Source organism: Dipteris shenzhenensis, chromosome 19, assembly GCF_047967505.1.
Source record: "Dipteris shenzhenensis isolate YYH24624 ecotype China chromosome 19, Dip_SZ_1.0, whole genome shotgun sequence".
NCBI lineage: Eukaryota > Viridiplantae > Streptophyta > Polypodiopsida > Gleicheniales > Dipteridaceae > Dipteris > Dipteris shenzhenensis.
In genome coordinates, this window is record NC_141614.1 from 12,340,763 (window position 1) to 12,355,066 (window position 14,304).

A 14,304-nucleotide genomic window follows, 5' to 3' on the forward strand; every position below is an offset into this window, starting at 1 on the left:
CACACAAACAGGCAAAAGAGTCATCGATGTCAGTATGCTTTTACATAACAAACCCCATCTGTACCCTGTCTATCTTCTTTTTGGCTGTCCACACAATTCTGACAGGTCTGAAGATTTCAGATATTTGCATTTAGTTTCTGTATAAACGCATTCCTGTGTATGGAAGTGAATGGTTGTAAGTGTGTGCATATGGGTAGGCTGTGGGCGTGCAAACCCCAGCACAGCCCAAACGTGACCAAGCAGTTATACAAGACACAAACAATGCAGCAGATATATAAATGCCTCACCATCTGAGATTCTTGCGAAGCTTCTGCGCTTATTTGATCTTCTGTAAATGAAAATACACATTATTCACCCTATTAGGACACACTTACATATTCAGGACATACTTACTGCTCTATTTCATCTAGCCGTGCATAATTCAAGGCCAACTGCAACCTTCGTAACCTCACCAGCTTCTGACACCAACCTGGATATTAAAGCAGCCCCACAAAATAAAGAATGATTATCAGTTGAAAAACAACAAGAAGTCCACAAAAACACTCAACCATGAATAGTAAATGTTTTCGTTAAAGAATCAGTTTTCAAAATCATAAGGGTATCACAAATTTGTATTGTGCAGTACACTGAAGGAACAGGTAAAGTGTGAACTTTAAAAAAATCAATCAATCAACAACTGACTGAAGATAAAAAGCTGAAGCCATACATGGTTAGTCTCAGCTAAGTTGGAGGGAAATGCTGATCTCTATCCTCAAGCTACACGCAAGACCATCAAAGGTTAGAGTACAAACATTGGGACACGTGTCGACTAGTGCTTCACCACCCAACCATGGATCCTTGCAAGGCTCACTCATGAGCTATAGGTCAGGGTTCCCTGGACCATCGTACTCCCAGGTAAGACTACGTGTCCCATACGCCCAGCCCATCCCAGCTCTACTCAAGGGGGGATCGTCAAATTCGAGGTGTCACTCTCGATATGGCTTGCAACCCGTTTAAAGAACTTCGAGATAACTGCTCTCGCTCAAACCTTTTCAGAGACTCTCTCTCTCTCTCTCTCTCTCTCTCTCTCTCTCTCTCTCTCTCAGCTCCGTCATGGAGTTCTTCCTGCCATATCACATGGACCCGCATGGGATGGTTGACGCGCAGATTACACTTGGGGATACCCCCTCCCTATTCAAAGTCGGAGCCCGGCCAACAGGGGTTACTGTAGCCCTTGTTAGGCGCAGAGTTATGACCAGGAGACATCACAGGGCCACACCCGTGAGCGGCCAACAGCACTCTATCGCCGCTTTCATGCCTCCATTGCCTCATCCACCCTGATGTCCTGATGATGATGATCATGATTATGATGAGATTAATATGTAGTCGACCACTGACATGAGTATGTTGTACTTAGTACTAAGTACTACCATTTTGCATTTTTTGAATTCTGATGTCCTATCTATTATGCCATTCGAGGCCGGTACCACTGCCTCTTCCGCGACGTATTCGGCTCCCTCCCACACATGCTGCAGTTCTCGGATCAACGATGCCTAGCCGCTTACTTACATGAGATGACTCGCCACCGAGATACCTCTCCGAGCACGGCGACACGAGTAGCACACACAGCGTGAAGACACCCAGCGGCCTATCACTGACTTCTTTCAGTTACAGGATACCTCTTCTCAGTCTAGCCGACGACGCGGACGTGACCGAGAGCCAGGGCCACGACAGCTGCGCCAGCGGACAGACTCACACATCCAGGTCCATGACATCTCGTCTCTGCTCTCTGCCCGCCCCACCGGGGTTACCGTTGCCCTCATCCACAGGGCCACCCGCCGCCCCCGACGACCGAGCTCAACTAGGCCGCGTGACGTCAGAGGCCAATCATCTATCGCAGGGTTTTTTCCGACCTCCCATTTGACGGCCCCTAAGATTGGTCTCTGACGATCACCACCTGCACACGTATACTGTATCTCCCCCCTCTGCCCCATTTTTGGTGCCCCCCTTCTTTTTTGTATCATCTGGAGGTAGACACATATTTTTTGTATCAGGACTAGACACACAGTCCTTCATAACCTCTTTTTTGTAGAAACGGTTGGCTGGCCCGTTTTGAGACCGCCACCGTTATGCTCATTGTATTAGTTATCTTTAGTCTCATAGACCTTCACGGTCTCCCGAAGACTTTAATAAACTTTCTTTCTTCTCTCTCTCTCTCTCTCTCTCTCTCTCTCTCTCTCTCTCTCTCTCTCTCCATGAGATACTACAGGCAGATTTCGCCATGACACCTCTCCAAGTTGATGCCATCTTTCAGACAGTGACTTTCATCCACAGAGTCTCGAACTTACCCCATTGGAGACTTCTAAGGTTGGCCCTAGAGTCATCCAGACGACTCGCAAAGAGCAAGGCAAACACATGGTATGCTAGCATATCTACATGGCTTGCCAGGAGCAGTATCCAGATGGACAGGCTTCCCCCCTTTCAGTACAGCATTATGCACCTCCTGAGTCGATTCCGCAAGATAAGATCAACCGTATCATACGGTTAGACCTCCTCCAGCTTCACACACCCCGGACTGGGGGGGGACCAAAAGCTCCCCACCAAGACCCAGTTTTATCGCGACCACTTCGTGAGAGTATCAGAGGAGGGATTCGTCAGGTCTAGTGTGGCATAAGTAAATGAGACATCTAACAGCATGCTAGTAAAAAGTGATATCACATGGTGGGCTCCCATCATGAGCTGAAAATTTGAAGCCAGGGTCCACTGAATAGAGATTGGCTTGCAATCCTCAAACTGAAAACGATCAAGGAGCTGTCCAATATACTTGGACTGTGACATCATGATACCCCCCTCAACATGAGCAAACTGAATGCCCAAATAATAGTGCAGTTGTCCCATGTCTGACATTTCAAAAACTTGCTGCAAATCATCTTGAAAGCTACAATATGCTGAGTATCAAGGCCTGTGATCAACATGTCATCCACATATAAAATCAGCACTAAAAAATCAGATCCACTCCCACGGACATAAAGAGTAGACTCTGTGGGGCTATTCTCAAAACCAAGGGACAGTAAGTGTGCATGAATTTTAGCATACCATGCCCTGGGTGCCTGTTTCAGACCATAGAGGGCTTTTCTCAGCCGGCATACCTTGTTTTCAAAGCCAACAACCTCAAAGCCAGGAGGTTGTGTCACATAAACTTCTTCCTACAGATCCCCATGAAGAAAGGCAGTCTTGATGTCAAGCTGGTGCACTTGCCAATGGTGATGGGCTGCAATGGCAATGACACATCTGATAGTAGTATCCTGGAAGTGGGAGCAAAGGTCTCCTCAAAGTCAATGCCTTGTTGTTGGGCATACCCTTTTGCAACAAGACGGGCTTTGTGTCGATCTATGCTGCCATCAGATTTCCTTTTTAATTTGTAGACCCACCGGGTACCAATGGCATGCTTGCCAAGAGGGAGATCTACTAATTCCCATATGTCATTTTTGGCAATAGATTGTAGCTCATCTCTCATTGCATCCATCCACTCTTTGCTGTCAAAAGCATCTTTATGGCACAAAGGCTCTTCATTGCAAGCTGTAGCAAGGAGTGCAAACTCAAGAAAGTGACCATGCATCTGTCTATTCCTTGCTCTTGCCCGGGCAGCAAGAGGTTGATCTTGTTTGCTGTCCCTCAATGTGTCAAGAAGCCCTCTGGGAACTTGCCTTTGTTGTCTATTGACAGCTCTTTCTTCAATCACTGCATCATGAATAGTGGGATCATTTTTACTGAAAGAGGAACCTGCAAATGAGCATGGGGTGCTGGCTGATCATTGCTTGTTGGAGGGCCTGTTGGAGGCTCATGTTGCTGGTCAAAGTCTCTCTCCTGGGGACACAGAGGTAACTTTGAGTCAAAGGCATCAAACATGTCCACTTCTGGCAGTCCACAAGAGGAGAAGCCGAATGTTCAGCAAAGATCACATCTCTACTGACAATAATCTTCCCAGTATTTGGTTGATACAACCGATACCCTCTGCTTTCCTGGCTGTAACCAATAAATATGCATTTGATTGCCTTGTCATCAAGCTTATGTCTAAGCTGAGATGGTACATGAACATATGCAAGAGACCCAAATACTCTCATGTGTGAAAGTGAAGGCTTCCTACCATGCTTCATAAGGTGTAACAATCCTCAATGCCCGTGTAGGTGATCTATTCAGCACATAGTTGGCACACATCACTTCATCAAGCCAAAATTTATTGGGCAAGGACTTGGCCTTAAGCATGCATCTAGCATCCCCTGTTTTTCCTTTCAGAAACAGGATTATGATGAGGAATGTAAGGAGTAGTGCATGAGTAAACAATGCCCCGTGAAGACAAAAATGCATCAAACTCCTTTGACATATACTCTCCCCCCCTATCTGTGTTGAGGGTGACAAGCTTGCATCCTGATTCATTCTCAACCATATTCAGCCACCTCTGAAAGCATGAGAACACTTCAGATTTGGCTTTTAAAGCATATACCCAACAATATCTTGTGAAGTCATCAATTAGAGTCATGACATATTTGTACCCCCCAATGGCATTTGTCCTCATTGGGCCACAGACATCAATGTGCACTAGCTGCAATTTCCTTTGTGAGAGTTTTGGACAATTCTTTTGAAAAGGAAACCGATGCATCTTACCCAAAAGACAACCCTCACACACATGTTGTATCCAACAAATATCACTCTAAAACCTAAAGTAACAATTGCTGAAATTGAAATCAAGTTGACTTCAATTCCAGGCACAAAAAGAACATTTGTCAAAGTAGCAGGATGGCTTGAAATGGATGTGAGCTGCATATCTCCAATTCCTTCTACAGCATAGAAAGCATTATTAGCACATGTGACAGTCCCCCCTTGAGGTGCATTAGCTAAGGAATGAAACAACTGTCTGCAAGAAATGACGTGCTTGGAAGCACCACTTTCAAAATACCAAGACTCAGCACCATTAGCAGTAAAGAATGCATCAACTTTGGAGGGATCAAAAGAGCAATGGACAGCCCATGCCCAATCATCCTAGAGAGCATGTGCATTTGAGGCATCTATTGGCTCATGGGATTCAATTGCATGTGAGCCATTGACTGTCAATCCTGCTTTCTTTTTCTCCGAAGCAATGCACTTCCTGGAGGGATCAAAAGAGCAATGGACAGCCCATGCCCAATCATCCTGGAGAGCATGTGCATTTGAGGCATCTATTGGCTCATGGGATTCAATTGCATGTGAGCCATTGACTGTCAATCCTGCTTTCTTTTTCTCCGAAGCAATGCACTTCCTGCATTCTGAAATTTCGTGCCCTGGCTTGTGACAATAGTTCTTTTCTTCTTTGACTTATTTGCTGTATTTTGAGATGCATTGAAGGAATTGCCACTGTTAGGCGCATATTTAGGCTTGCCCATAGGCTTGGAAACCTTACCTTTTCATGTCTGCTGTAAAGCAAATGCATGATCAAAAATAGTAGCTTGCCTATTAGCACGACTTTGCTCTTCTTGCAAAAGCAAAGTGACTAACTGATCAAAGGAGTAGTGGTCTGAATTACCCATGGCTACTAGTCGAAGGGTTGTAGCAAACCCTTGATATGTATCTTGTAAGACATTACAAAGATATGGTGTTGTAGGTGTTGTAGGCATAAAGTCAATCCTATGGTTGACCAGTAGTACTTGAGTACTATATATACCAAGTACTTGTATTGTTTCATTTGAACATTTCTATTAGAGCTTTCTTGTGTGTGCACTCTTGCTCACTTACTTGTGTTCACAACCTGTCTCCACTTTGTTCCTACGTTTGGTATCAGAGCGCTTCTGTCTCTAGAGCCCATTTCCGCGCTTGCTTCCAATCTCCCGCAAGCTTGGTGCTCCAGTGCGCGTTCCTGGTTCTCACATTCAGCTCTCCAGCTTTCGTTTGAGGTAGCTCCAACATTCAGCTCCTCCTCTAGTTCAATCTGGTGCCTCGTTTTGTCACCAGAAACTTGTTTTAGAGCAGGAAAAATAAAACAATCCAACGGCTGTTTTTTGACCTTTTGAGGTCCGATTTCAACGTTTTTCGAAATTTCTGAGCTGCCCGCATACAAACAAACCTATCCCGCACCATTTCAAGCGGGGAAAAAAAAAATATTTTGCTTTTTTTGTCTATACAGTTGTCCGGACGTCCGGATGTCGAGATGGATCTGTTCATACAATTGCACGACAGTGCTAGGAGTCCGTGCATCTTGTCGGAAGGTGATATAGTTGCGCGACAGTGCTGGGAGTCCGTATGTCTTGTTGAAAGGTGATTTCGAGTAGTTTTCAGCTGTTTTTCGGCATTTTTGCTCAGATCTGGACTCTTTTCAGCTCCAGCCTCTCCTAGGTGTGTTCCAACAGCTCCAGGCGTCTCCATACTTCTCCCGGCTCTTCCCTACACGTGTATTGTGTTCAGAAGTACTCCCGACAGCTTCATTCAGCTCCAAACAGCTCACTTCAGCTCCTTTGTCATCTCTAGCTTGCCCACACAGACAGTAGACTGTTTTGCTGGTGGTTTTGGCCAAGGTGCGCTTTCAGTAAGTGTTTTGAGCTATGTATTTCGCTTCGGGAATGTTTTTGCAGCCCATACTCTTGCACTCTCAGGTGCATTTGCAGATACTCTGCATTGTTGGGTGCATTTGATGTTACTTTACAGTTGTGGATGCCTTTAAGCTCCGTTGGATGCATTTGAGCACTCGTGGATGCGCTATTTCAGATTTGGATTGTGCAGTCAGTGGCATTTCAGATCGTAGCCCGAATGCAAAAGCCCCATATGTCACCAAAAATTGCAGATTTACTACAATGTATGCTCCCAAAATCGAAGCCAAACCATGGCTAAATGCACAGCTGAGCCTGCAAATGAATCCTGCAAGTACAAAGCAATACAGATGGAACTGTATGGTCAAATCTGATGCAAATGTACGGACTGTACAGACGGCCGGACGGGACTGTACAGACAGATTTCTGACGCGCAGAATCTGTACGACCAACAGGTTGCGGGGTCACGTCAGAGCTGTGTGGGACGTCCGGTAGATGAGTTTGACGATGGAGCTGAAGTGCGGGAGCTGAAGCTGGAAGCAGGAAGCTAGGAGTAAGGAGCAGGTCCGGGAAGGAAGTGCTCTGATACCACTGTAGGCTCACGGAAGCAAAAGGATGCACAAGAGTGGAGCAAGAAGTGGAAGCCGTCACATCAACTAGTAGTATGAAAATGAAAGTACTAAAAGTACTAGGTGACCTAAGTGCCAATAACTAAAGCTACATGACACATACCAGGGTCCAGAGTGTTAGAAAATAACCCAACACAGGGTACACGCAGCGGAAGACTTGCATTTTTGGGGCTGTCATGCCATGCAATACCACTGATCTACCCTTGTGTGCAAAGCTGAGTGTTAAGGCATTCAAGTCCATGCTAAACTCCCCGAGGGATTTCATCCAATCACAGCCCAAGACAATATCGATGGGACCCATGTCCAATGCAAAGAGATTCCCTGTAAAATCATAATCATGAGAGAGCCGGATCCTCGCATCCCGGCAACATAGTCTGCTGATCATATACTGTCCATTGGCACCCCCCACTCTCAGCCCATGATCTATTTCTGTGGCAATCAATCCCACCTTCTGCAAGGTGTGTTGATAAAGATATGTGTACTCCTACTGTCCATAAGCATATGAACAGTCCTGCCTTTGATTTCACCCAATGTTTCTGCAGTTCTGGCACCCATCAAAGCAAGAAAGTGAAATCGAATAAAGTCCTGGCAGAGCATCCTAATATTACTTCTCCTCATCCATAGGAGCATTCCCCTTAGCATCATTCCATGCATGGAATCGCACAGTAGTATGATGCTCCACCAAGGAGACTTTAGGCTTACGACCTAGAATACCCTTGCCTGGCTGAACCCTGTGTGTGTCACTGGAGTACCTTCCAAGCTGTGTAGCACCACCTGGATCATAGGGAAACTCAGAATCTCTCCCGAATCCCGCATTTCGAGTTGGTCCTGACATCTGTGCTTCATCTGTCTCCTCATGAGACACATCTAGGGACTCAGAGGCATCCATCAACTCTTCATAATCAGATAGCCCAATAATCATGCTGAGTTTGGCTGTGCCACTGTTTCTCATCTTGCATACCTCCCTGTGGTCTGGAGTCCATTTGTCACCACACAAGTTGGCTCTTTTTCTGCTATCCATGATGGTTCTGGTGTGCTGTTTTATTTCTGATTTTTCTGTTACAGCACTTGGTTTCCCTCCTGGCTTTTCATCCGGATGCCTATAGGGGTTGGCATATGGCAGTTTGCTGCCCGATATTGTGGGAAACCTTGGTAACAACGCTGCTGCAGTTTTCCTGTCATGCCAGTCAAACATCTTGGGTTTCTTTTCCCCCTCAGTACTCTTGTACCTGTGGCATACTTAGGCTTGAAGACCTCCACAAGTTGGGCTGCTTCCTCATATCGGAGGCCAAAAGGCGGGTCCAAATCGTGAATGAAACGCAGCAGCTTTCCCCTCTCGAAAATATCATGCACAAAAAGGGAGAGTCTCCAAAATTTGTGCTAATACTCCAGGACCATGCTCGTCTGCTGAGATAGTTTATAGAATTGAGCAAGGTACTACTCTAGTATCAACGGGGATACAAATGTAGTGGCCATAAATTTTCTGAATTGCTCCCACATGGTTGGCCTTTGAGGCGAGTCCCTCATGTACCACCACTAAGTGTGAGCATAATTCTGCAAATGCATCCTTGCAAAAATGATGCGGTCCTTATCCTTCTTGGGGTAGAAGTAGAAATGGTTCTTCCAGCTTCGTGAGCCATTTTTCCAACTCATTGGGAGAGTGCGTGTCACCCTTGGACTTGTGCACAGTGAGCTTATCCTTGATACCTTTTGCTGCATAGTTCCTGTTCTCTCCACTCCCAAATGCAAGGGCATCTTCACGCACGTAATGATGGAATGGCATCTCCTCACGGATGGACACAGGTAAAGCACGGTAAGAGCGCAATGCCTCAGACAACACAAATCGATCCCAGGCTATTGTCCATACTCAGCCCTTTGATCAGATATCGAACCAAAACTCTGATGCATGGGCAGTGTGTGGCTATACATACTCATCGGCGGTGGAATGAGAGCATGAATCTATGGCTATGTATACCCGCTAAATGCATCTCACTGCAAGGACTGCAAACCAAAAGGTTGAGAGGAGGATTGACATCTCTCCCATTGCTGTGGAATGCCAAGTGAACCCAAAACAAATCCAGGCATGCTAGCTGGTGTGGTGTCATGTGCACAGATTAGTATCTGACGTGTACTAGGGTACACAATTCTAGCTCAAGTAGCCTAGGGAGGCTTAGGCTAGGCAGGCTTGATTCTCGGGTTGAGTGGCAAGGGTACGAACCACATAGAGGTCTCCACTATTTTTAGCGCATTGGGCCCGAGTCTATATAAGTGGCCCAAAGGTTCAATTCTTAGAGAGCCGATGGGAGCAAGTCTAGTTCCCTAGTGCTAGGTCTAATCCTGGATTGAGTCGCGGACGCGCGCCTGCATCTTAGCGTAGCCTAAGGCCCAGTAGCAGATCCAAGGCCTCTAGGCGCCACCTAGTGGTATGGGACACCAAGCTAGACAGGATCTAGTTGGGAGTTCATGCCAGTAGCTCAGCTCGTGGCTCGGAGGGGACGACTTCTTATTCGGGATCGTATCCTGTAGGTGTCATGGTTGGGTGGTGAGCAGCCTACTTAGATTTTTCACGTTTGGTGTGTTCTTGTGTTTGCTTGTAGATGAGAGGTTTCAGGAGAGCTGGGGTCATGTCAGTTGGTATCAGAGCCAACTCCTGAGGTATGAATCTCTGTTGCGAGAGAAATAGGACATGATTTTCTCCAAGTATGAATCAAATTCGAAATTTCAGGTGGTGCCCTGCAAGTGCTTGTTGGTTCGTCAGTTAGGGTTGTTGGTTGCCTAGAATGGGATAGAAGGAAGGCGAGAGAGAAAAGAGGTGAATTTGTCGTTAGTTGCTAAGGGTCTAGGAGAGAGAGAGATGGTGTAGTTAGGGTGGAGTCGTGAGGATCTCGTGGCAAGAGGATAGGCACGATAAGAGCTGCAAGGAAGAGCGCAAGGCTGTGGCGGAATCCAAGCGACCCTGAGCAACCGACTGGCTATGTGGAATCCAGGTTAGCATGAGGAAGGGTTGAGAGGAAAGGTGCGCAATGATGCTGGACAAGGTCGTGATTAGGCTGAGTTGAATTCCAGGGTCTTCGAAGCTTTAAAAAGCACCATCCCTTCCAAGTTAGGAGGATGGGCTTTCTAAAAGCTAGGGCCATCAAGTTTATAGCTTGGCGGATTGCTTCTCTTCACCAACCCGTGGACTGCGCGCAAGCTACACCTCTCCACGCCTACCCTCTTGGATCCCGTCAGCCAAGGCGCACTGCTCTAGAAGTCTATACGGACCAGCCGCCATCTCCACGGGTGCTGTTTGTCAACTCGGGATCAACCATCTTTTTCCTCTTCAGCTAGCCTTGTTGTTTCTTAGCCTTCTCCAGTCCTCGTGGGCCTCTACTTTACTCCAAACTCCTAGCTTTGAATCCGCCTATTGCTCCTCTTCCCTAGACTACTCTCTTCACCGAAATCAGTTCTAGTTATGGCTGATTCAGTAGAACCCAGGCTTTCAGAGGGTGATCAAGATATGAATTACCACGGAGGGGATGACCAGGGTCTTTACGATGATTTGATTACAAAGACTGCCTTCAATGAGTTTCCTACAGCTCTCGACGCAAAGTTTGAGTGAGGCCGGCTATGCAGGCCCTTCTGAGCAGAGGATATGCTTCACTTGCTAGGCTAGAGAGGTAGTGCTTCCACTCACACTTCCACAACCCTCGAACCAAAGCCCTCCTGTTTGACTCCTTGGTCTGACCAGCAGGGATGTATGGCAGCCCTTCTTGGGAGCCGGATCTCTCAGATGCAGAGTGGGATCGTGTGGAGCGCCTTTGGGTTCTCATGCTGTCACGGATGATTTATAGTAAGCCGTCAATTCCTCACCAGATCATCTAAGCTTAGTCTGGGTCATCTCCACTGCAGCTTGATGCAGCATTCTAGGTCATCAGTTATCTATATCGAGTCAGGGGGATACAGGGACAGCACTTCCGGACATCGCATACTACCGTGGCTAGCATTGTCCTCCTCTATGGCTCTAGCAGCTACAGGTGACTAGAGATGTTGTTATGTACACCCAAGTAGGTGGTTCGGCGACTAGGGCCCCACATGGATAGACTTCCTCCATTCCAGTACAGCAATGATGCACCATTCCTCCCACTCAGGTATCACAAGTTGAACTAGGTCATACGTGAGGATCTTCTAGAGCTACACACATTCCAAACCCGGTTGGAACCGAGTCAACTCCCAGTGAAGCTCAGCTTCTACATTGAATATTGCCTACGCATTTCAGAGGAGGGCTTTATAGACCCTCCAGGATATACGTGGATTCACCTACCCCATTCACTGAGGATCTCTATTGGGCAGTTCTGGGTCTCTTCACATAAACTTTGCATTGAAAGTGGCAGGACAAAGGGATTACCTAGGGAGAGGCACATATGCACCTTGTATTACCTACAGGAGATTGAGTCAAAGGAGCATTTCATTTTCAGATGCCCAGTGTACTATGAGATTCGAGGGCACTTTTCTTGTCTCTTCAGAGATAGCTCCGCGTTGTTATCCTGCTTCCTCTCTTTTCCAAACCAGAGATGCTGGGCCACCATTCACGAGGTAATAAGACACTGAGAGCACCTACTTACATCACAGAGACAGGAGCAAAGCACTCTGGTAGACTCTTCTTAAAGTATGATCACTGAGTTTTTCCATCCGAACCATACTGAGTCTCACCCCATGGGCCTCCGGCACGGTCGTGACCCAGAGCCAACAATGCGACAAGTTTGGCACAGGACAGATGCACAGGCTACACGTGGGCACATCCTGTAGATGATCATCCTGATATTGATGTTTATGATGGTATCACTGATGTTATTACGACTATGTAGCATTTAGGATTTGGCTTTTAGCATGGGTGTTGATGCTCGTGTAGTAGCTCCACCCTTCAGCTTGTTTGTATCAGGTTTCTCATCATCGGTCTTCCATAGACTTTAATAAACTTTCTTTCTTTCTCTCTCTCTCCTTCCTTCTCTCCCTTCCTCTCTCTCCCTTCCTGTCCTCGATCCCCCTTTCTCTAATCTGTCCCCCTACCCCTTTTCTACAAGTTTTTTGCTATAATTTGGGATCAGCTCAAACCTATTTTGTTGCACATGGTTAATCATGCTTGACTTTCTGGCACTAAAGGAGAGTTGGAGAATTTCACCATGTGAAAACTAGGAATCCATGTAGTAGGTTCCACCTCAACTTGGCTCTTGTCCTTTGCATTATCAAATATGCCATGGGATATTTTGGCAAGGATTCATTTCTAAGTAGCCAAAAAGGAAGATGTTGGTAACATGTTACATACTAGCTTATGTGATTGATGCGAAAAGAAGTCTACAGGCAACTGGAGGAAGGAGGGTGGGAAACTATCTATTAAAGAATCCCTCCTTTCCCTTGTTCAATAGGTTTTCCACCACTTCATCATCAGATCTTGTAGATCTTTCTCCATCAAGCCTCTTCCATGAGCCTTCTCTTTTCCATGTTTCCCCTTGTTAAACTTTCTAGTCTAGCTCTCTTCCATGAGTAGCCTTGGAGCTCTCTCTCTCTCTCTTGCATAACCTCTTCTTATCAAAAGGACTTTCAATCATGTCACAAACTAATTCATTGACGAAAGCAAGGAAATCGGTCGGGTCGCCCTCTAGATCCAAGTAATTTCAGTCCATTAACCGCACATTCATTGGAGCCAAGCGTTTGTTCCCCATTTGGCCCATCTTCAGTCTAGAAAGACCTATTCCCTACATCGTTTCGGCGTTTCTACAGTGCAGGATGTAGTGGATGATAGGGGCTGCGCTCTCCTCGGGCCAGGAAACACAGTGTTTGGGTTTGCTTCACAGGTCTATTTGGCGCATTCTCACTAGTATGTTGTCGCTTGTACCCTGCCTGTTTATTACTCTTCCTTTGTTGGATTGGAATTTTGATTAGGCACTTCCGAGTTACACACCTTTTTCAATTAGAGATCTCACTCCCCCGACCTGTCCTTCAAATCGTAATTTTCTTTCCAGGCTAAGGATGGGTCTTCATGCTCGTTTTCCTGGGAGTACTTTTGGCAGGCAGTTCTGGCTGTCTCATTGCTATGCCTCTAAGCCAGACTATGCTCACTTATTTTCCTAGAGTCACTTTTGGGCTCTGTGGTCATTATATAATGCCCGTAACATTCGATTGTACAGGCACTCTTTGGTGGATGCTTATCATTTCTTTCGTTCATCCTTGTGTCAATCTCTCCAAGATGCGCATTCTCTTGGAGACCTTCCTCTGGCCCAGTTAGAATATTTTATGAGTTTCTAGTTTATGAGTAGTAGCTGTTCCGCTTTGGGACAACTATGACTGTACATTGTTCTTAACAAAATAATTTCTTACCACAAAAAAAAAGTGTGTGTGGGTGTGTGTGTGTGTGAGAGAGACGGGGGCGGGAGGTTAGCCCCTAAATGTCAGAGCAATAGGGTCAATTTCCCGTTTGTGACTTGTAAGCCCCTAAATGAGGAGAGCATGGGGGAGTAATAACTGGAGAGAAATTGGGGGAAGGGAGAGGGATAAAGAGGCTGCCATGTGGGCAGCAAACAAACTGCCACGTGGACAGCAAATGATAATCCTTATTAGGTTTTGATTGGACCCACCCTTTAGGGCAGATCTGTCCAGGAAAAACCTGGTGTTTGGCCATCCCTTTAGGCATGGCTGCAACTGAAAGTGAATTGTTCTTAAGACGTGGCACATTTTTGTGCATCTTTCAAGTTGTTCATTGATTTTTCATGTGCAACAACTGTGCCATTGCCCTCCACTTCTAACTCACAAGCATTTGCAACCTCAAGAACCCCTTCACTGAACTGATTTAATTATCGAAACCAATTCTTTCTACTGTCATGTGCTTACTAGCAGACATCATGTCTCAACTCTCTTTTTTTTTCTGTCCATCTGTGCTGCTCATGACAATTGAGGCATCAGATGGCATTTTCAGCCACCCTAGTTTGCTGAGTCCAGTTACATGTGCAAGACCTCTACAGTCCATGGCAGAAGAACACCGAATTCCAAACTGCACTTCAAAAAAATACTCAACTACAGTATTTACAGCAGCACAACCTGATCCAACAAAATACAACGTTTTCATTTTCCAGATCCTCTCACTAACACGTAGTGCAAGGTGT

General features: G+C 46.1%; 1 protein-coding gene across 3 annotated transcripts in view; it reads right to left on the reverse strand.

Moving 5' to 3' along the window:
* LOC147890090 (spatacsin carboxy-terminus protein) overlaps window positions 1-14,304 on the reverse strand; it is a 157,259-nt gene that overhangs the window by 139,970 nt on the left and 2,985 nt on the right. For all 3 annotated transcript variants that reach the window (XM_087390568.1, XM_087390570.1, XM_087390569.1), the window contains one exon: window positions 394-469. In XM_087390568.1, coding sequence (XP_087246694.1) covers window positions 394-469 — 76 coding nt within the window. The remainder of the gene's footprint in view (window positions 1-393; window positions 470-14,304) is intronic.